Consider the following 22529-nt stretch of genomic DNA (forward strand, 5'->3'; position numbering starts at 1 on the left):
TCCACAGTATATGAATTGTTTCTTTTTTGGTTGCTTACAATACCTTTTCTTTGATCTCTGAGATTTGAAATTTGGCTATGATGTTCCTGGGAGTTTTCATTTTGGGATCTCTTTCAGGTGGTGATCCATGGATTCTTTCAATATATATTTTGCCATCTTGTTCTAATATTTCAGGGTAATTTTCCTTGATAATTTATTGAAACATATTGTCCAGGATTTTTTTTTTTGGTCATATCTTTCAGGTATTCCAATAATTCTTATATTATCTTTCCTGGATCTATTCTCTAGGTCAGTTGTTTTTTCAATGAGAAATCTTACATTTTCTTCTTTTTTTTGCTTTTCTGATTTTGTGTTACTGCATCTTGGTATCTTATAGAGTCACTAGTTTCCATCTGTTCAATTTTAATTTTTAAAGAATAATTTTCTTCATTTACTTTTTGTAATTCCTTTTCCATTTGGCCAAATTTGTTCCTTAGGGAATTATTTTCCTCAGTAATTTTTTATATTATTATTTTGTAATTCTTTTTCATGGTTCTGCTGCATCACTTCTAATCTTTCCTCAACCTCTCTAATTCAATTTTCAAAGTCCTTTTTAAGCTCTTCCAGGATTTTATTTTGGGCCTGAGACCAATTTGTACTTCTCTTTGAAGGTTCACCTGTAGTCATTTTATTACAGTCCGCTTCTATATTTGTGTCTTGAGATTTCCTTTTATTGAAGTAGCTTTCAATAGTCAAACTTTTTTCATTGTTGTTTTATTCATTTTGTGTTAGTCAGGCCCCGGGGAGTGATCTCTTTGATTTTCAGGCCCTGTGGTGGCAACTTGCAGCTGGGTTGTTAAGGTAATCTGTTACTCTGTTAATAAGCCCTTGAATAGTAATTTTGTTGCAATCTGCTAAATTCCTGGGGCTGGTTTTGATCTGGAAATATGTCTCTTCTGGGAGGTCACAGGGGTGAGAATCTGTTGCTGAACTAGCTGGGCAGGGCTTCACTACCGTTCAGCAGGCTCAGAGGTCTGTTGTAGGCTTCTGCTCTGAGCCCAGAAGTTGTTTCTGTTGCTGCTGCTCTTGGACCTCACTTCTCTCCCACCCAGGTAAGACAGACCTTTCCTGCTGGGCTGGTAGATTGTGTTTCCCAAGGAACAGAGGCAGTTTTATGTCAGTTTAGAGGGGAAATCTGGGAGAGCTGCTTCCTCACTTGGCCATCTTGGTTTGGAATTCCTATCATTTGCTTTTATGGTATTTAATTCTGTACTCTCCCTTCTTCCAAAAACACTTCTTAATTACAAAGAATTAAAAAAGAAAAAGAGGGGAAAATCAGCAAAACCAATCAATAAATTGAAAAAAAAAGATATTATATGCAATGTTCCATGACCAAGGACCTCCCCATCTATGTAAGGGAGAAGAGGAGGTGCACTATTTTATGGTTGTTTTTCTTCCTATTTACAATGATGTAGTTCTTGAGTATATTTTTTCTGGTTCTATTTACATCATACTGACTCAGTTCATTTAACTCTATGTTTCTTTGTAATATTCTATTACATTCATATATCACAATCTGTGTGGCTGTTTCCTAATCTGTGTTATTTACTTTTTTCCATTTCTTTGCTGAAACCAGAATTGTAGCTATAAAAATTTTTCTATATATGGAGCCTGTTTGATATTTTTTTGGGGGGCAGGGCAATGAGTGTTAAGTGACTTGCCCAGGGTCACACAGCTAGTAAGTGTTTTGTCTGAGGCTGGATTTGAACTGAGGTCCTCCTGAATCCGGGGCCAGTGCTCTATCCACTGTGCCACCTAGCTGCCCCAGCCTGTTTGATATTAATGACTTCTTTGGGTTATACCTGGTAGTGAGGTCTCTGGGTCAAAGGTTATGGTCATTTTAGCCATATTATTTGCAAAATTCTAATTGTTTTCCACAATGGTTAATCTAATCTGTAAACAGAGCAAAAGAAATACTACCATAAATCTAAATATTTCTATCAATCCCATTGTTGTGGGATGTAAAATGTCAAACCTTCATTCCTGCATCTTAAATTTAAACAATTTTTCTTAAGAGGCTTTAGATTAAAATGGATTGATCATATGAGTAATTCACCATTCTATCATGAGATTCACATAGCCAAAGCAATGGAGAGTTATTCATATATCTGCTGACACCATAACAATTTATATAACCTAGTATAAAAAGTAAGGTCCTTGAGAGCAGAGACTATCTCCTTTTTTCATGGTGCCCTAGTACCTATAATATAGTAGGTACACTTGCTGAATTGTTTAACTGAGTCACCAGAAATGTAGGCAAATACAAATTTCCCCCTAAATGGATGGCCTAGAATAGAATTGTAGATGCTCTCAAATTCTGAGGTCTGTGGATCCTTCTGTAGGAAGAAAAGTCTAACATTTCTCTCTTTGGTTATTACTTGTGTTTTCTGAAAAGAGCCTTTCATACTATTTTCTTATCCTTATGTGCTACTAGAGTGGGTTATGGACTACTAAAGTCGTGTGTTCTTTTGCATTCTCCTACATTTTCCCTTATATCTTCTATTTTGGCTCTATTCTTCTTTAGTATTACACTTAATCAATGTTAAATAATAATTATACCTTTCTTCCTCTTAGTTTATTGTTGCTTTTTTCCTTATAATGCTGACAGATAATTTTTCTTTAATTTATGTTTCACCAAATTGTTTAACAACAAATCATTGCTTGACTGTTCTTATAAGAGAGGGTTCTTCTGGCAAAAGGGGAGGGAAGAGAAGAAATCAGTGGGTGGTGATAGTTATCTAAAAGACAACAAGCTGCAAAGCATAGCATGCTTTCTAGTATATAGTATTCTAGTATAAAGAATAAGTTTTAGGGGGACAGCTAGGTGGTGCAGTGGATAAAGCACTGGCCCTGGATTCAGGGGGACCTGAGTTCAAATCCAGCCTCAGACACTTGACACTTGACATTTACTAGCTGTGTGACCCTGGGCAAGGCACTTAACCCTCATTGCCCCAGAAAAAGTAAAATATTAGATTATGAATTCAAAGTTTGTCTTTGAATCTTCTAGAAAAAGACTCATAGTTACATCTATAGCTGGGGAAAATACTGTAAGAAATTAAAAGCATAGAACATCTTACACAGGAAAGAAATTCCTTTTACGGGAGTAGATATACAAATACTGAAACAAAGGATGAGGTTTTTGTTACATATAAGGACCTATACACCACACCCCAAAGGATCACACCTTATAGGTAAAACCCACATTTTCAACAATAATATCTGGTATTTATATGATGCTTTAAGGTTTACAAATACTTTATATATATTGTAATGTTATCCTCACAACAAGCCTATGGGATAGGTATTATAATTAAAATCCCCATTTTACACACGAGGAAACTAAGGATCAGAGACTTCAAGTGATTTGTTTATTGTCACATAGGAAAAAAAAATTTCAGAAGTAGGATTTGGACCCAGATTTCTCTACTCCATAGCTATCACACTTTTCAGTGAATTATTCTGTTTCTTAAGAAGCATGTACATATAAAATAGCAAATTAAAAAACTGGGGGCAAGGGGCAGCTAGGTGGTGCAGTGGATAGAGCACCAGCCCTGGAGTCAGGAGGACCTGAGTTCAAATCCGGCCTCAGACACTTAACACTTACTAGCTATGTGACCCTGGGCAAGTCACTTAACCCCAATTGCCTCACTAAACAAAAAAAACCAAAACAAAACAAAAAACTGGGGGTAAAACAGAGGTATAAGGACAGCTATAGTCTAAGAGAAATATGAAATAATTAGAAAGCTTAAGAATTATTTTTCTCATTTGTATTTTGTTTGTTTGTTTTTCAGGTCAATGAGGGTTAAGTGACTTGCCCAGGCTCACATAGCTAGTAAGTATTAAGTGTCTGAGGCTGGATTTGAACTCAGGTCCTCCTGAATCCAGGGCCAGTGCTCTATCCACTGCGCCATCTAGCTGCCCCTCTCATTAGTTTTTTTTTTGTTGTTGTTTTTTGTTGTTTTTGTTTTAGTGAGGCAATTGGGGTTAAGTGACTTGCCCAGGGTCACATAGCTAGTAAGTGTTAAGTGTCTGAGGCCGGATTTGAACTTGGGTCCTCCTGAATCCAAGGCCAGTACTCTATCCACTGTGCCTCTCATTAGTTTTTAAATGAGGAGTGGCCTCTAAGTTGAAAACCTGAAACTAGCATTTCAGGAGTTACTGAATGCTTTCTCAAAATCCTGGGGGGAAGGAAACAGGTCAAGATAGGGATAGAAAACAGGGAAGCATATGAATGGGAATTAGTCCATATATCTTTAACAGATTAATTTTTCTCCCACACACCTAGGCATAAGAATGAAATTTCATCAGTGGATATTGGTTATACAGATATGAAAACAGTTCCAGCTGGTGAGATAAAAGGAAGATTGGAATTATAATATTTAGAAACAGCTGAGTACTTTGAAAGGGTAGTTTATTAAAAATGGCAAAAAGACTTCACAGAGAGCAATCTCCAGGACAGTCAATGCCTTATTGAGCTGAATAAAGCCAATTTTGGTTATACAAAATAAGGTGAATAGTACTTTCCTCAGGCTTAGAAAGTGAGTTTCCTACAAAATGCTCCAGAAAAGGTGATACCACTTTCCTCAAGATTTCTTTAGATCTTTTTTTAGATATCATAGCATCTCTTAGTTTACCTATATTTTAGGGAAGCATTTGACAATATCTCTCACATTGTTCTTATGGAAAAGACAGAAGTAGCTTAGAGGGAATACTCTAGAGATCTGTGCTTGTTCCTGGTGCTATTTAATCAGCAGCTGTATAAAGGCATACAAAGTATGTTTATTAAATTTGTAAATGGAACAAAAGTGGGAAGGAAAGCTAACACACTGCATGACAGAATGAGCATCCAAAAACAATACTGAAAAGCTACAATATTGGGCTTAACCTAAAAGATGAAATCTGACATGGATTTTACGAGTTAAGGACCCATCTTATAGGGTTAAAAAATCAACTTCATATGAAAAAGAGAGTAGATATGAGATATGAGATAGATCATAGGCAGTAGTTTTTGAAAGAGATTGAGGTGGGTTTGGAAATACTGTTAGCTCAATATGTGATAACATCATGATATAGCAGACAAAAAATGATAATATGATTTTAGGTTACATTAGGAGGCCACAATCAAAAGAGAACAGTTCCACTATATTTGGCTTTGATCAGAACACATTTGGAATATAGTACTCAGTTCTGGGCATCGCATTTTAGGAAGGACACTGATAAGCTGGAGTGTATCCAGGATGATGAAGGGTTTGGGGATTACAGAATCATAGATTTAGAGCTAGAAAGGATAAAACAGGTCATCTAATCTAACTGCCTCATTTTTCATGACTGCCCCCAGGTCACACAGATGTGGTAACAAATCTCGGATCTGAATCCACTTATTCTAAATCAACCACAATATCTAAATCAAGGCCGACTGATGTAGTGGATAGAGCAGTGGACTTGTAGTCAAGAAAAACTGGGCTTCTGCAGTCCCTGCAGAAATGGGAACAATGGGTAGAAGTTGCAATGATGTAATTAGGAATGGTATAAGAAAAACAACTTCTACCCAATGATTCAGGGACATCTCTACATCCATAATCAGGAGGAAGCAGTTACAGAAGATGAGACCGCAGCCCTTTTTCCCTAGATATAAGAAGGGGGGAATGTCATGGACACGCACACACACAAAAGAGATAAGAGGCAAACATGCTCCAGGACCATCACTCTGCATTCCAGTCCTCCTGAATTCAATCAAGGACATACACATCCAAAAGAGATAAGCATAAGTGGCACCAGATCAAACTGAGCATGCTCCAGGACCACCACCCTACATTCCAGTCCTCCTGAGCACCTGGATGAGGTAATCCAGGAGAAGACCACCTGGAACCACTCACCAGCAGACTGTTTAGACCCATCTGGACAAAGTTGACGCCCACCACCAGATTGCTCACGAGGGATTTCTCCTACCCCAGCGCAAGGTGGGAGGACCCCCAGCCCTTCAACCAATAAGAGACTCTTATCCACCCCATCTAAACCCTATAAAAGGGCGCTCCCCAAGCTAGTCGGGGAGGAAAGCGTTTTGTTTCTGCAAAACCTTCCTCCTGGCCAGTTTCTCTTGTACCTCAATAAACCTGTTCTTTTATTCCTAATTAGGTCTTGTGCAAGAGTGTAATACTTTACAGAGGAATCCTAAGGACCCACATGCTTTCTCCCCATATCACTTCCTAGTCACGAGAGCTATCAAAAAATGTAACTGGATGGTTTGGAAGATGTTAGGTTCTCTTTTACTGAGGTTTTCAAGTAAAGGCTGGAGGAACAGTTAGCAGACTATAGTGGGGATTCTTTTTTCAGATGTCAGTTGGACAAGGTAACATTTGAGGCTCCTGCTTAATTTTGAGATTGTGTGATTCCTTCTAGTAGGTTCCATTTCCTATCTTAAGTTAAACCTATTAATTAACTCCCTTTTTTTCCAAATAAATAGTTTTCAATTCCAAAAGACTTAACTGTTGTTCTTTCTCTTATCAATATTAGCCAGATTATGGGGGGGGGGGTGACAAGCCAAGGTAATTGAATATAGGAAATAGTAACAAAGGGAGTATTTGGGAAGAATTACTTACCTAGATACAACAATACCATTCACTTGGAGGAATTTAAATAGCTCCTGGGCTTTCTCTCTATCCCTGAACTTCTCCTTGGCTGTCAAGGTGTCATATGGCACTAAGAGAGGGTGACTGCCTCCACCTATGATAAATTAAGAGAACTATAATGCACTTTGGAGTTTCCCTTTCATTTCAAGGAAGTAACACACCTGATGCCCAGTATCAGTTCCTTTGTATACTGTGTAAACTAGCTTTACCTTTGTTTTCCAGTTCCATCTTTTTCTTTTTGGCCCAGATATTGTGATAGTTCTCAGCCACAACTTCCACCATCCCCTGCCAAGAGAAAGCCATTGAGAATGTGAATGTGAATAGGTTTTGAACAGTGGCAGAAAGAAAAATGAGCCCATCAGTGACAGGCTATTTTGGGATGGCTTAGGAAAGGAATGTCACCAAAAGCTTTTTATTCATTGCTTAGTCTCTGCTTATCCACCTCATTAGTTATAAAAAATCTAATCCTGTTTTTCAACTTATTAGTCTGTAAAGGAGATATCCAAAAAATAAACATTTCAACATGAAACTACAAATCAGCAATATGTCATTTATGGTAGGATTTCAGAATCTTAGGACTGGCAAAATCGTTGAAAAGGTCATTATGTGTATTACTAATTCATATGGTAATCATACTTGGAATGAAGAATTTAGTCTTTTGTATTCTGGGGGTTTTGCTGCTTTTTAGGTTATGAGGGTAAGAGGAATATGAATTTACATTGGCCCCATTATTAGGAAAACAAACCATGGCTTTTTAGTCACCATTGTAAGGAAATTAATGACACCTATATTGGTGAGAGATTGGCATACATAAAACTTTACAAATAAAATTCATTCACATAAGGGCCATATCATTATAAAGGGAAATTGGATGTTGCACCACTTACAGATTTCTAATCTGAAAAACAAATGAATAAACTGAAATGGAGTTTCACTGGCCTTGTTGCCACAGTCTGAAAATGTCAAGGGAGTGAAAGGCAGAAGTTGACATAGAAATGGGGTGGAGAAATAGGAGTTATCAGAGGTATCCCAGATCCAAGCTGTTTCATTTTCTCCCACTGCATTTGCCATTCCTCTGTGTCCTCTATGATGAATCGAAACACGATGGGCATTTGTGAGGTGCCATGGTAAAGACCTAATCAGTAAACAATGGGTTCTGCAAAACTAAAAGAGGGCTGGTACAGTGGAAAATATGCTTAATTTGGATTCTGAGGACATAGTATTTATAATTATCTATATGACCTCAGATGAATTACTGTGTGCCTCAGTTTCCTCATCTGCAAAATGGGGGAGTTGATTAGATGTTCTCTGAGATCTCTTTCAGCTCTAGAGCAATGATTCAACGAGTCTAAAGAGGTGGGCTTTGGGTACACTTGTTACCGAAGCAATAGCAAGCATGTGAATGAAGTTCATATACATAGATAATTGAATAGACAATGTACAAGTAGTGGGGCTTCTTGGACTAATCACCATTTGTTTTTGTTTTTCATTTTAGCACTATACTTTTCTGATCATCACTCTTTCTTTACCATGCTGCATTAAGTTGCACTGAACCCACAAGCCTTTGCTGTAATGATTTGTCATACAGTATTAAAAATTTCAAGAGAAACTCTAAGCTTTGAACTATTTGCAAACATTTTCCCCTTGTCTCTACTCAATGTGATACATTTCCAACACTCTAGTTTTGACATTTTAGTTTGTCAGTTCTTAAAGTGTGGCCCCTGGAGCCCTGGGGTCCCTGAGATCTTTTCAGGTCTGTGAGGTCAAAAATCTTTTAAAAATAATATTAAGACATTATGTGCCTATTAAAGTACTCCTCCCTTTTCCAACTACATATCTATATGAACTAGGTTTTCTTTATATACCTGAACCACACAACAGATTGAATCCAGAAACATATCAGAATACAGCTATTTTCTATTAAACAAGACATTAAAGAGATCTGAAAAATATGTAGAACACCACCAATTTTCTCACTAATTTTTTGATTTGGAAAAATATAATTTTCATCAATTATGCTATTTATATAAAATATAAAGGGGTATATTGTTATTTTTAAATGAATAAATATTTTAAACACTCATTAGTTTCAATTTCTGATAAGGTAAATATCAATGAAATATAAACACTGACACACCTTTTCATTTGCGGTAACATCCAATGTTTTCTTCAACCCACAGGGGTAGGACACCTTGATTATATATTCTGCAGTAGTTCTAGTCTTGACTCTACCATTGACCATCTTTATAATATTGGAAAAATCAATTTGCCTTCCTAGGCCTCAATTTTATCACCCGTAAAATGAGGGAGCTGGACAGGATGATTTTAAAGGTCCTTTCTAGTGCTAATATTTTCTGTTTGTGATATAATTTTAATTCTATGATTCATTGTCCAAGATAAGTTATACTGTTCTGAAGAATGCATATAGTGAAAATAGCACTGACCTGGACTTCCCTAGAAAGCACAACATTTGAGAGGTCAAGTGGAACAGGATTGTAGCTGTTGCCCTAGAAAAAGCAAAGTAAAATTATTTGATCTGACATGATCTCCCTCATTTTTATTAGTATTTCTGGCTTCTGCTATTTTTAGCCAGCACAGCAGCAAGTATATTCTCTTTCCTATTTTCAGTAACTGGGGAAAAATGAAGAATGTCTGACCTAAGGGCAGACTGAGTGGGGCCCATAGCAAGGAGACCAAATGAAGGAGAAGAAGGTGGTAAGAATGACCAAAGAGTATTTGCTTTCAACTCGAACAAGACTTGAGGACTTTATAGGGAACTTCCCTGGATGTCTTAAGAAATTGGGAAATCCAATAGTTGGGTTATAAGAATCATGAAAAGTTGTAGGACAGACAGGAGAAGGAGAGTGAGAGTAAGAAGTAGAGTCAGAGAGGTTAACTATGTTCCTTCTAAAATGAGGAGGGGAGGTAGTACTAACAGGGGAGATTGTACCTTATCATAGGAGCCTTCAGGACTGCAAGTGCCCCATGGGATTTACATGTACTTTGAGACTAATAGCTGTCAATTTTTTATTTTTCTTACCCCCTTAAAAATAAAACTCCATTCTATAATATTATGAACTGATATTGTGAGTATTGCCTATAAACAAGGTATCTGTTTTAGAATACTCAGGATTATGATGCATGTTATCTCAGATTTCCTGATGAGCTAAGAGAGTAAGGACATTTCTGACATAAAGATTATGTAAGAGGGGCAGCTAGGTGGCGCAGTGGATAGAGCACCGGCTCTGGATTCAGGAGGACCTGAGTTCAAATCTGGCCTCAGACACTTGACACTTACTAGCTGTGTGATCCTGGGCAAGTCACTTAACCCTCATTGCCCCACCAAAAAAAAAAAAAAAAGATTACATAAATATTTTTGTTTACTTGTGGGACAAACCAGACTGATCCACCCAGTGCTACTCCTAAAAAAAAAATCTCATCCCATGAAATTTCATGGACACTGTCCCAGAGTACTTATTTCCTTTTAGGTTTAAAGAGTCTGTTTCTAAGCAGTTCTGTCTTACTTGGCTGGCTTGGGAAATAGTGCGAAGCTTCTCATTCTCCCGCTGTTGTACGATCGCTTCACTTTCTTTGGTTCTTTCAACTGTCCAGCCCACAGCTAGCATGGTTTTCAGAGACTCTCTGGCAGGCCAGCGATAAATTTCCTTCTCCTAGAAAAAATTCAGGTAAAATTGGCTTGCAAAGTATAGATATTTTTATACAGCTTAAAAATAATAATAAACATTTTTATTTAAAGTTCTGAGTTCCAAATTGTATCCTTCCTTCCCTCTGTTCCCTCTCCCCTCCCTGAGGGGGTAAGCAATCAGATATGGATTATACATGTGCAATTATGTAGAACATTATCATATTAGTCATTTTGTAAAAGAAACCTTGTATAAAAGAAAAAAATAGATGAAAGCAAAAAATAGCATGCTTCAGTCTGTGTTCAATCAATATTAGTTTTTTCTTTGGAGGTGGATAGTATGCTTGATCATTAGTCCATTGGGATTGTCTTGGATCAATGTATTGCTGAGAATAGTTAATTCATTCACAGTTCTTCATTGAACAATATTGCTATAACTGTGCACAACATTCTCCTGGTTCTGCTCACTTCACTAAACATCAGTTCATATAAGTCTTTCCAGACCTTTCTGAAATTGTGTGGTTTGTAATTTCTTTTTTTTTTTTAATGAGATTTTATTTTTTCCGTTACATGTAAAGATAGTTCTCAACTTTTGTTTATACATGCTTTACAATTTCAGATTTTTCTCCCTCCCTCCCCTCCCTCCCCCCCTCCCCTAGACAGCTGTAATTTCTTATAGCACAATAATATGCCATCACAATCATATTCCACAGTTTATTTTGCCATTCCCCAATTGATGGATAATCCTTTGATTTCCAATTCTAAATCACTGTAAAAAGAGCTGATATAAATAAAATATAGTTATTTTCATAAATCTCTGAATCCCAAAGGGATATTGTGTGGTGCCTATTAATTTAAATTATGGTATGAATTATTAGTGGATGAGCTGGCTATTTTAGGGGCTATAGCAAAGCACTAGGTAAAACAATTTTAATATTCAAGACCCTCAAGAAAGTGTGTTGCTTTCAATTTAAGTGTGTCATGCCATTCAAAAGTATTTGGAGTTTTGTGAAGGAGAAGGGCAGAGGCAAGGACAAAGGTAAGAAAATGACTGGTGTTTTAACTGTAGTGGAAGTAGGGGTAATATGCATATTCCTTGGGAGGATGGTTCCAGTTTAGGCAGTTATCAGATTATCCTGACCTCACAATTAATCTTGGACCTCCATGGTATTTGGCTCAAAATTCAAAAACATGAAACACACTAAGCATGAAGGCGGGGCCATGCACCCTATGAATGGAACAAGAATGTTTATTGAGATGATGATGCAGAATCAGATTCAGAAAGGAATTATGTAACACGTTTATCCACACAATTCTTTTTTGTTTGTTTGTTTTGTGGGGCAATGGGAGTTAAGTGACTTGCCCAGGGTCATGCAGCTAGTAAGTGTAAAGTGTCTGAGGTTGGATTTGAACTCAGGTCCTCCTGAATCCAGGGCTGGTGCTTTATCCACTGCACCACCTAGCTGTTCCCTATCCACACAATTCTTACATGAATATACTTGGAAACATCATCCTTGTTCATACTTCTTGGAACCTTTTCTTGTTTTCCCTCTTGTCCTTTGTATTCTCAGAAATAATTTTTACTTGAGCAGTATTGAGTAGCTTCCTGATTTCCCTCTGGGCTTACCCCATTCCCCTAATTAGAATTCTAATGAGAATCACTCATAGTTTATTTCCAAAGTTTTTGCAAAAGACAATAAACTTTTCTCTGGTTCCTATATGTTAAATAATATATTTCTATAGATTTTAAGAAGCCAGAGAGTACAACATGAGATAGCATTCTGGGAATTAATTCCTGGGTGTGGGGCAGAGGAGAAAATGTTTACAGACAGGAAACAAGAAGAATTTATTTTGTTACAAAAAGTCTCTAAATTTTGTGTGAATCCTCTGTTGGTCCCCCTGTGACTGAGTAATGAAACTTCTCAAGGATGAAAAAAACACTGTGTACAGAGTGAGATATCTTTGTTTTTTTTAACTTCCACTCTTTCTTACCTTTTCAGTTAATGTTTTAAAAGGCCTTATTAATGGATGTGTTTTCACATTTTCATCCAGAGAGATACCGTATTTCCAGCCATTCTGACTCTGTCAGGGGAAAAGGTTTCAGTTTAAATAGCATTTTCTGGGCATTAAATATCCCAACTGTGTGACCCAACTGCAAAGAAAGGACTATACCAAATGTGCCTGAAAATCCCTTGGAAATTCTCTCCTCAATCCTGCAACCTTTAGATGGCCTTCTAAATTATAAACTCTGTTTCCTTTAATTCCTGTTTTATCTGGTTGTCCTCTTTAGATACATACTTGTATTCCAGGTCAATGTAAACCAGGAACAAAGGACCACTGCACAGTGTTTCCCAAAGGTTTGAAAGATAATATTTGAGCAGTTTCTCAAAGGTCACATGCGATGATTAATTTGCTACTTCAGCAAAACTGGAATGATCTGGGTTTAAGATAATTCCAGCCCTTTTACTGAAATATACTGCTACATAGCAGTATGCTCCACTCAAATTCTCCTGCTGATTATTACTCTCTTAGAAAAAGCTGAATATGCAGATAATTAACTATTTTGTTCCCACCAACATGTAAGGTAGCATTCTAAGATTAAGAACTGGATTTTCAGTCCTTAGTACCCCAATGAAGCACACTACCCAACTCCAAAGTCCAAACATTTACTAGTCATTTTAACTTTGTACTGACTCACCATTCAGGGACAGCTAACCACTAACTAGTGTGAGAACTATCTGTATGGTCAACAATAGCTCTAGTGACCAATTAGATAAATAATGATAATAAAATAACTCCACTTAGAGGGGGACAGGGTGAAAATCAAGAGAAAAGTAAGAGAATGTTAACCAGGATGAGATACAGCAAGTAATTCTTGTACCCTGAGACTGCTATGATAGTTTTGAAGGCTTGTCAGGAATCTTGAAACACTGATCAATTGGGTTCTGTTTGGGTTAACACACTAGCAAATAGGATGAAATTTCCCCTATAAACCTAAGAAACAGATGGGACAGCAAAGGCTTATAGGCAGGCCCTACATTAAACAACTCTGAACACTGAAGACAGCAGAACAAGTGGTATTTCTTTTTATTCTGGTACAATAAGAAGGTAAAATCTATCTTCGAATCAGAAATAGTCTTATATAGATGGTGCTAACTACTAAAACAGGCAAACGAATTAAGATAAAATGGAGTGGAGACTGGATTGCTTTCACTATGTATCATTGCTATATCATGACATGGAAACAGATTACATTAATTTTAAGTAAGGGCTTCATACTGTTTTTGTCATTGACACCTTTAACTCCAACTTAACTTATTGCTGACTAGCACATGGCAAAAAAAACAACAATAAACAACCCTTCATTCCTAAACCCAGAATAGATAAAATAAGCAATGAAAATGAGGAGGGATTAAAATCTAAAGAGGGAGACTTTGAGAGTTAAAAATCTTCACCAAATGCAAAGTTCAGAAATTATACCCAATACTGAAATTGATTAGAGTTGCTATTTTTTTCTTTTTTCTTTTTTTTGGTGGGGCAAAAAGGGTTAAGTGACTTGCCCAGGGTCACACAGCTTGTAAGTGTCAAGTGTCTGAGACCAGATTTGAACTCAGGTCCTCCTGAATTCAGAGCCAGTGCTTGATCCACTGTGCCACTTAGCTGCCCCCTGAAATGGATTATAAACAGCACCAATATGGAAAATGATTCTTTCTCTAGCACAGGGCCACACACCAAGGAAAAACAAAATAAGTATTTGTTGTCCATTTCTTGTTTCAGTGGGGACTTAACTTAGAACTATTTCTAGTGCCTCAATATCCTCTGGGGATAAGATCTATTTTATCTCCTATACCTTAGGGCTTTTCTCCAGGGAGAGCAAGGCATTCTGATCTGACTATGTATGCTTCCATCCCACTGCTTGTTCCTCCCTACATGAGGAAAGTCTTGTGGGGCTTCATGGGACAAAGTCTCACTATTTGCAATCATGTTGTGAACTTTAAGGGAAGATCTGCAGCACAGTCTCATCTCAAGTCTTCCTCAATGGATCCTTTTCCAACCACTTACACTCTTACTATACTTAATTCTCAATGAATAGTGAATTCCCATTAACTTATACTTGTTCCATTTCAAAGATTCTGAATCCCAGGCTGATGATGTACAAACTTTGTTGTTTACTTTCAACTTCCTGCTCCCTCATGCCTATTCTCCTCTACCCTATGCCTATAAGGTCCCATTCCATATCTGGTAGGCCCCCCCCCCCGCCCCTGTGTCCTTTGGGATGCCTGCTCAATAATGAACACACTTCCTTTCATCTTAAATCTATTTCTTTTTCATTCCTTCTACCATTTGCTTGTCTTTTAAAAGTATTTCTTTATTTTCCAGTTACATATAAGGATAGTTTTCAACATTTGTTTTCACATGATTTTTAGTTGAACATTTTTCTCCCACCCTCCCTTTCCTCCCTCCTCCCCAAGATGGAAATATAGGTTGTATATGTACAATCACATTAAACATATTTCTACATTAGTCATCTTGTAAAAGAAGAATCAGAGCACAAGGGGAAAACCTCAAAGAAGAAGGGAAAAAATAAACAGTCCAAAAGTAGAAACAGTATGGTTCAATCTGTATTCATAATTCACAGTTCTTTTTCCTGGATGTTGAGAACATTTTCTATCATGAGTTCTTTGAAACTGTTTTGGATCATTGCACTGCTAAGAAGAGCCAAGTCTAGCAACCATTGTTCATCACACAATGTTGCTGTTACTGTGTACAATGTTATCCTGGTTCTGCTCCTCTCAGTCAGCATCAGATCATATAAGTCCTTCCAGGTTTCTCAGAACTCCTGCTCATCGGTTCTTACAGCACAATAGTATTCTATTACATTCATACACCACAACCTGTTTAGCCATTCCCCTATTGGCGGGCATTCCCTTGATTTCCAATTCTTTGCCACATTTTCTTGTCTTTGTCATCCTTAAAAAAACATAATTTGATCCTACCATTCCTGTTAGCTATTATCCTGTATCTTTTTTCCCCATGGTCACTAAATTCCTTGAGAAAGTACCAGGTACTTTTATTTCCTCTACTCTAATTCTCATCCAAATCCTCCACAAATTGTCTTTCAAACCTGCTCACTATGATCTTGAACTACAACTTGCCCCTTTCCAAAGTTTCCGGTAATTTCTAAACTTCACACACTAATGACCTTTTTGCAATCCTGATATTTCTTGGTCTTTCTGCAGCAGATAACATAGAAAAATCACCTTCTCCTTCTAGATATTTTCTCAATGTTTTTGTGACACTCTTCTGGCTACTCTCCTGTTTGACTGGTCTAAGTATCCTTTTTTGTTTCTTCAACTGTGTCATCCCCATTAACTTGGTGTTCCCAAATGCTGTGTTCTGGACCATTTTCTCTTCTCTATACTATCTTATTTGGTGATTGCATCAACACCCATGGATTAATTTATGATCTTTATGCAGATGATACCCAGAACTACCTCTTTCCTGAGATCTATTCTTGTATCAATAATTGTCTTTTTTTAACATCTCAAACTGGGTGTTTCTCAAACTCAACACATCTAAATCACAACTCATCTCTCCCCTCAAACCTTCCGTGAACTTCCCTAATACTGTCAAGGGCACCGCCAGCTTCTCAGTCCCTGAGGCTCACAACCCCAATGTCACCCTTGACTCTCACTTACCACACATTGCCAAATCTTGCTGTGTCTACCTTTACAACATCTCTTTTATGTGCCCTATTTTCTTCAGTTACACAATTGAACTCTAGTTCAGGCCTTCATTGTCTCTAACCTAAATGAAACAGCCTTCTGGTTGTTTTCCTTCCTTGATTCTAGTCTTTCCCTGTTTCAAACTATGCTCTACTCAGCTGAAAACATAGTTTTCTTAAAGCACACATCTGATGGTTTTACCCCGTTCTCCCACCTCCCATGAATTTCACTAGCTCCCTGTTATCACCAGGATCAAATATAATAAACTCCATTGAATTTCTGAAGTCCTATTTGAAGTTCTATATAACCTGATCATTTCCTACCATTCCATTCTTCTTACTTTTCACTCTTGTCTAAATACTCTATAATCTAGTAGCAGTGACCATCTTGCAATTCCTTAAATATAATAGAGTGTCTTACATGTTAATGCTTTTTCATGCCTATAAATGATCTAATTCCTCACCCCCACTTCTTAGTTTCCCTGACAGCCCATCCACTAATTATCATTATTTTTTGGATATGAAGAAGCACTTCAGAGTTTCTTTAATATGCATTTCTTTGTCCTTTTTTTTTTTTTTTTTTGGTGAGGCAATTGGGATTAAGTGACTTGCCCAAGGTCACACAGCTAGTAAGTGTCAAGTGCCTGAGGCTGGATTTGAACTCAGGTACTCCTGACTCCAGAGCCAGTGCTCTATCCACTGTGCCACCTAGCTGCCCCAATATGCCTTTCTTTAATTATTAGTGTTTTGGAGTATTTTTTCATATGGCTGTTTAGACATAAACTGTTTATAAACTGTTTAGACAATTTCCTTTGAGAAATGCATAATCTTTGAAGATTCATCAACCAGGAAATGTCTTATTCTTCAAAATTTTAACCAATTGCTTATATATCTTGAAAATTAGATCTTTATAAGAGAAATTTGCTGCAAAGACTTTTTTCTCTTGCTTTTCCCCTCTAACTTTCACTTCTAATTTTAGTTGCATTGGCTTTTTTTGTGAAAAAAATTAATCTCATATCATCAAAATTGTCCATTTTATCTTCCCTGGATCTCTCTATTCTTTTCTCTTAATAAAATCTTCTCTTGTGCACAGATCTGGAAGGAAATTTCTTTTTTGTTCCTCTAATTTGTTTACGATATGATCTTTTACATATAAGTCATATAACCCTTTGGAGCTAATCTTGTTGAGTGATGTGAAGTGTTTGTCTAAACCTAACTTCTTCCAAACTACTTTCTAGCTTCTTTTTTTTTTTTAAACCGAGACCCTAGTAGTTATCCCAGTAAATGAGGACTTGGGGATTATAAAACACTAGACTGCCGGGTTTGTTTGCTTCTAGATGTTATATACCTAATCTGTTCCACTGATTGAACTCTCTATTTTTCAACGAATATTTAATAATTTTGGTGATTCTAGCTTTGTAGTATAGTTTGACATTTGGTACTTTTTTCATAATTTCTCCATCATGTGCCAGACTTGGTGCTAAGCACTTTTACAAATATTTAATCCTTACAACAACCCTGTGAGCCTTTCAACATAGATACCAGAACTTTGGTACCTTTCAGCGGAATATAGATGCCTTTTATTTCCTTTTATCATGTCTGTTTTTGCTGCTGCCTTGTCAAGTGACTGCTAAACCGTACTTTTTAAATTAAGCTGTCGCATAATAGATTTTACTCTAGCCCCCTTCTTTAATTTTGTGTGAATCTTTATCCTTCAATTCTGTTTCTGCCAAACCATATAATGTTGAATTCTGCTTCTGGTCCATTCTGTTACTCTCTTCCTTTTTATGGGTGTGCTTATCCACTGACATTTATAATAATGACCATTAATTGAATTTTACCCTCTATTCTTTTCTCTTATATTTTTTTCTCTCTTTGCTTCCATCCTCACTCAATTCTAATAGATCATGGCAGTTTTCCTTCACAATTCCTTGAAAAATGATATGCAGAAAAATATGATATATAGATTATTATTTTAAAAACCATATTGTTCTTAGGTAGTCCAGTTATTCTTAAATTATATCTCTTGATCTGTTTTCCAGGACTGTTGTTCTAGAAATTAATTTTTTTAGTCTTTTGAATTACTTTTAACATTTCTGGTTGTTTCATAGAATCATTAACTTTTGCTTGGTTTATTCTAATTTTCAAGCAATCTATAACTTAGATAAAGTTTATACTCCATTGTACTAAGTTATTCACTCTCTGTTCAAAACTTTCCTTCAAATATTTCATTTCTTTTTCTCTTCTTTTAACCAGGATTCTCATTTCATTTGTAATATCAATTTAACTTCTTAGAGAATTCTTGATTTCTTCTAAATATTCTAGTTGACACTATGGCCAAACTCTGTTTTTCTTTGATACTTTCTTTGTACGTGTTTTGAAGTTATTTTCTTCTTCAGAGTTTGCTTCTTAGACATCCCTATCACTGTAACTATTCTTTATTGTAGGAGTCTTTTTTTGTTTGTTTTTTTCTTTACTTATTCTTTTATCTTACTTCCCAAATTGGGATTTTGTTTTAGGACCAGGTTTTGCATACTTCTAGGCCTTTGTTGGTTCTGTACTGTATTCCCTAAGGTCCACTTGTTGCTTTTTTTTAGGTACTTAGTGCCATATTCTTCAAGGATCTCAGGAGATATCTTAGGGAAGTGATCTGGCCCCTAATTGGTCTGGCTAGGGAGAGTCTGATCATTACCTTCCCAGGGTTGAGCTTTGCAAGTTCCCAAAATTGGTTTGTGTCTGAGCAATGCAATTGCAAAATTGTTCCTACTTGAAGCTACAAAAAACTGCTGACCACCCTACCCCTTGTCTACTAGCTAGAATACTCTGCAGGTTCAGAGAAACAAAACTGTAGGCTCCCCTGTGGTCAGAAGGTCTGGCCTGGCCATTTGGTTGCATGTCTCAGAGAGGACAGGGGCTGAATCTACAACCTCACTCGAGGGTCATAGTCATGCACTTACTTTTTTCTCTTCCTCCTCCTTGTCTGGTACATATACTTAAACCTGGTCTAAGCTGTTTTTTTTCCTCAATGGGTGGCTATTCAACCAACAGAATAAAGTGAAACTTGACCATTATCATAGACTGAACTGTTATCTGTGATCACTTGGATATAACATTCATTGATAAAAACTTAAGAACAACATTTTTAATAGATGTCATTATACCAAATACTCATACTCTCCAAGCCACATGGAAAGAAAAGTTTATAGAGACCTATCAGAGAAGATAAAAATCATATACAAACAGGATAAGATACATAATTCTGTTGTCCTGTCTGTTCCTGCATTAGTATCAAGGATGTTTTTAAATGAGCCTAAAGAAGATGAGCCTATATCCTCATACTATTACTTGATTTTTGAAAACACAAGTTATTTTATCTACCTGTGCGATAGACTTTAGTATAATATAAAAGAATAATGGATAACAACTTTTCTCAGTATTTTTTCTATCTAAATTCCATTGAAAGAGGTAAGAGAATATGATGATAACAACTGGTAACTCATATTGCTTTGTTTGTAGAATGAGGGAGTTATGATGGAAAAACAGGACCAGGTCTGTTCCACCAGAATACACAGAAGGGCCATTCTTAGAGATCCTGGATTTAGTGAACAATATAGATTTTGCAAGGAACTGGTGAAGACTATACAATTCATCACTCAACTGCAAATTTAGCACCTCTTCAATACCTAGAGTAAAACATGACCAACTGACTAGAATTAGCTATAGAAAATTGTTATAATTATTGAGATAATAATAAAAACCAATAACAACTGACATTTATATAGTACATTCAACATGGAGTAGCTAATAGAGAACTGGAACTAGAGTCAGGAAGATCTGAGTTCCAGTATATTCTTCCATCTGTATGATTTAAGAAAAGTCACCTAATTTCTCAATGCTCAAGAAAACTCTCTAAGTTATAAAAAATTATAGAGAATATGTTTATCTGCATTGTTAGAGGAAGTTTCTCACCAGGAGTTTCCTAACCAATGAAAACACAGTTCAGGAAAAAAAATTAGACACACATATTTGCATGCAATGACATCATAGTTAAGGGAAAAATAGACATGTATGTTTGTATGCATACATATATTTAAAATGATTTACAGATATAATTTCATTACATCATCACACTCACCCTCTGAGATAAGTACCATATATCTTATTATCCTCTTTTTTTAGAGATAAGGAAATAAGTTGATAGAGGGCAAGTAATTTGTTCAGGCTTACGACAACTCATGTATGAAGTGGGATTCAAACCTAGGCCTTCTTGATCAGAGAGCACAGTACTTTGTCTACAATACCACAACATCTCTTAGTCATGATAACTACAAGAAGTAGCAGAGCCCAATAGAAAGTGCTGCTACATTGGAAAAGAGCAAGGATAGGTTGTTTTTGCCTTGAATAATGTAGAACTTTTCAGGACTTGTTTTCCCTCTTTGTGACCTAGTTTCTTCCATCTAAAAGTGGGGATAATATTTTTGATGCCTCCTGAGTTTGCAAAATTGTCAAATGGGCACACGTGAAGGCATTTAGGAAATAAAGATGCCCTAGAAATAACGAAGTGTTAGTCTGTAATTACTAGTTTTCTTATTGCCAACATTATCCCCAAATAGGAAAGTAAAGAGGAGATGTACATAAAGGGATGAACAGAACTGAGAGTACTTTAGAATAGTTAAGACTTAAAAGTGATTTCAGCTCCAAATTATATCCAGTTAGCCTTCCATTGTTTTCAAGTGAAAATAAAGTAATTGTTCTGGGAAATGTAGCCCACATTTTCAAATGGATGGTCCATGAGAATCCTGGATTCCTTTGGCTCAACTCATCTGATACAAATTCCATTTTTTAACAGCTGATAAAGCAGTTAAGCTTACTAAGCATTCAGTCAGTTAAGAGATTTTAAGTGCTAGATGGAATAACTGAATGAAAAATATTTTATTTGTTTTAATCAGTCAGTATCCACCTCCTTGCCCTCCCATTCTGTCCAATTGAGAATACAAGAAAAAATCCATTATGAACATATATAGTCAATCAAAACAAATTTCCAAAATTTTTTTTCTCATTTTAGTCCTTCACTTCTCTATCTAGAGGTGCATAACATGTTTCATCATTAGTCCTGTGGCATCCTGGTTAGTCATTACACAATCGTATTCTATCACATTGATGTACCATATTTTGTTAATATATTCCCCAATTTATGGGCACTTCCTAAGAATCTCATCTTTTGCCAACTCAAAAAGTTATAAATATTTTTGTACATCTTCAGAGTTTAATTTGCTCAGAACTAATCCCTCCTTCAACATATACTCCTTCTAATTGCCCCTCCCTGCTTCTCTATATTTCCTCCTATTTCCCTGTTAAGAAAAATGTATTTTTCTGTACTCAACTGCACAAGTATATTCTTCCTTCTTTTGATTAATTCCCAATGAGATTGAAGTTAAAGTGTCAATAACCTTGCTTTATCCCCTCCTCTTGTCTGTATAAATGTCTCCTTGTGCTCCCTGATTATATGAGATAATTTTCCCTAATCTTACTTTCTTTCCCTTTCTATGCAGTATATTCCTCTTATCCTTTCTTTCCATTCTTAAGATCATCAAGACAGAATCTAGGCTTTGTCTATTTGAATTTCCCTGATAATAATGTAGGATTCTGAGAAGACATAAGTATCATCTCCCCATATTTGAATGTAAACAGCTTATAGTTGTTTAATCCTTTATCACTGTTCATTCATATTTACTTTTTTTGGGGGCAATGAGAGACTTGCCCAGAGTTACATAGCTAGTAAGTGTCAAGTGTCTGAGGCCGGATTTGAACTCTGGTCCTCCTGAATTTAGGGCCTATGCTTTATCTACTGAGTCACCTAGCTGCCCCCATGTTTACCTTTAAAAAAATTCTCTTTACTTCTGTTTTTGAACTTCAAAGTTTCTCTGTAGCTCTGGTCTTTTCATCAGGAATACTTGGAAATCCTCAATTTCATTAGAAGTCCATTTCCTCCCCTCCCCCACTTAATAGCATAATACTCAGTTTTGCTGGGTAAGTTATTCTTATCTGTAAGCTCATATCCTTTATCTTCTCAAATATAACATCCCCAATTCTCAGCTATTTTACATTGGTGGCTGCTAAATTAAGTGTGATCTTGACTATATCTCCTTAGTACTTGAATTCTTTCTTTCTGGTTGCTTGCAACATTTTTTTTCTTTGATCTGGAAACTCTAGAATTTGGCTATAATGTTCCTTGGAGTTTTCATTTTGGGTGTTATTTCAGGAAGAAACCAGTGGATTCTTTCTATTTCTACTTTGCCCTCTGGTTCTAAGATTTCTAAGTAGTTTTTTATGAAGTTTTCTTGAAATATGAAGTAGGCTCTTTTTTTTTATTATGGGGTTCAGATAGTTCAATGATCCTGAAATTTTTTCTCCTTGATCTGTCTTCCAAGTCAGCTGTTCTTGATAAGAGATAATTTGTTTCTTCTTCTTCTTTTCCTTTTTACCTTTTTTT

The 22529-nt window shown here is 36.4% G+C and overlaps 1 protein-coding gene across 1 annotated transcript in view; it reads right to left on the reverse strand.

Moving 5' to 3' along the window:
• RYR3 (ryanodine receptor 3) overlaps positions 1-22529 on the reverse strand; it is a 681173-nt gene that overhangs the window by 136708 nt on the left and 521936 nt on the right. Inside the window, exons 53-57 of the mRNA XM_043982013.1 lie at positions 12304-12393; positions 10193-10339; positions 9113-9175; positions 6878-6953; positions 6639-6762 (exon numbers count right to left, since the gene is read on the reverse strand). Of these exons, the coding sequence (XP_043837948.1) occupies positions 6639-6762; positions 6878-6953; positions 9113-9175; positions 10193-10339; positions 12304-12393 (500 nt within the window). The remainder of the gene's footprint in view (positions 1-6638; positions 6763-6877; positions 6954-9112; positions 9176-10192; positions 10340-12303; positions 12394-22529) is intronic.

Source organism: Dromiciops gliroides, chromosome 2 (genome assembly GCF_019393635.1).
Source record: "Dromiciops gliroides isolate mDroGli1 chromosome 2, mDroGli1.pri, whole genome shotgun sequence".
Lineage (NCBI taxonomy): Eukaryota > Metazoa > Chordata > Mammalia > Microbiotheria > Microbiotheriidae > Dromiciops > Dromiciops gliroides.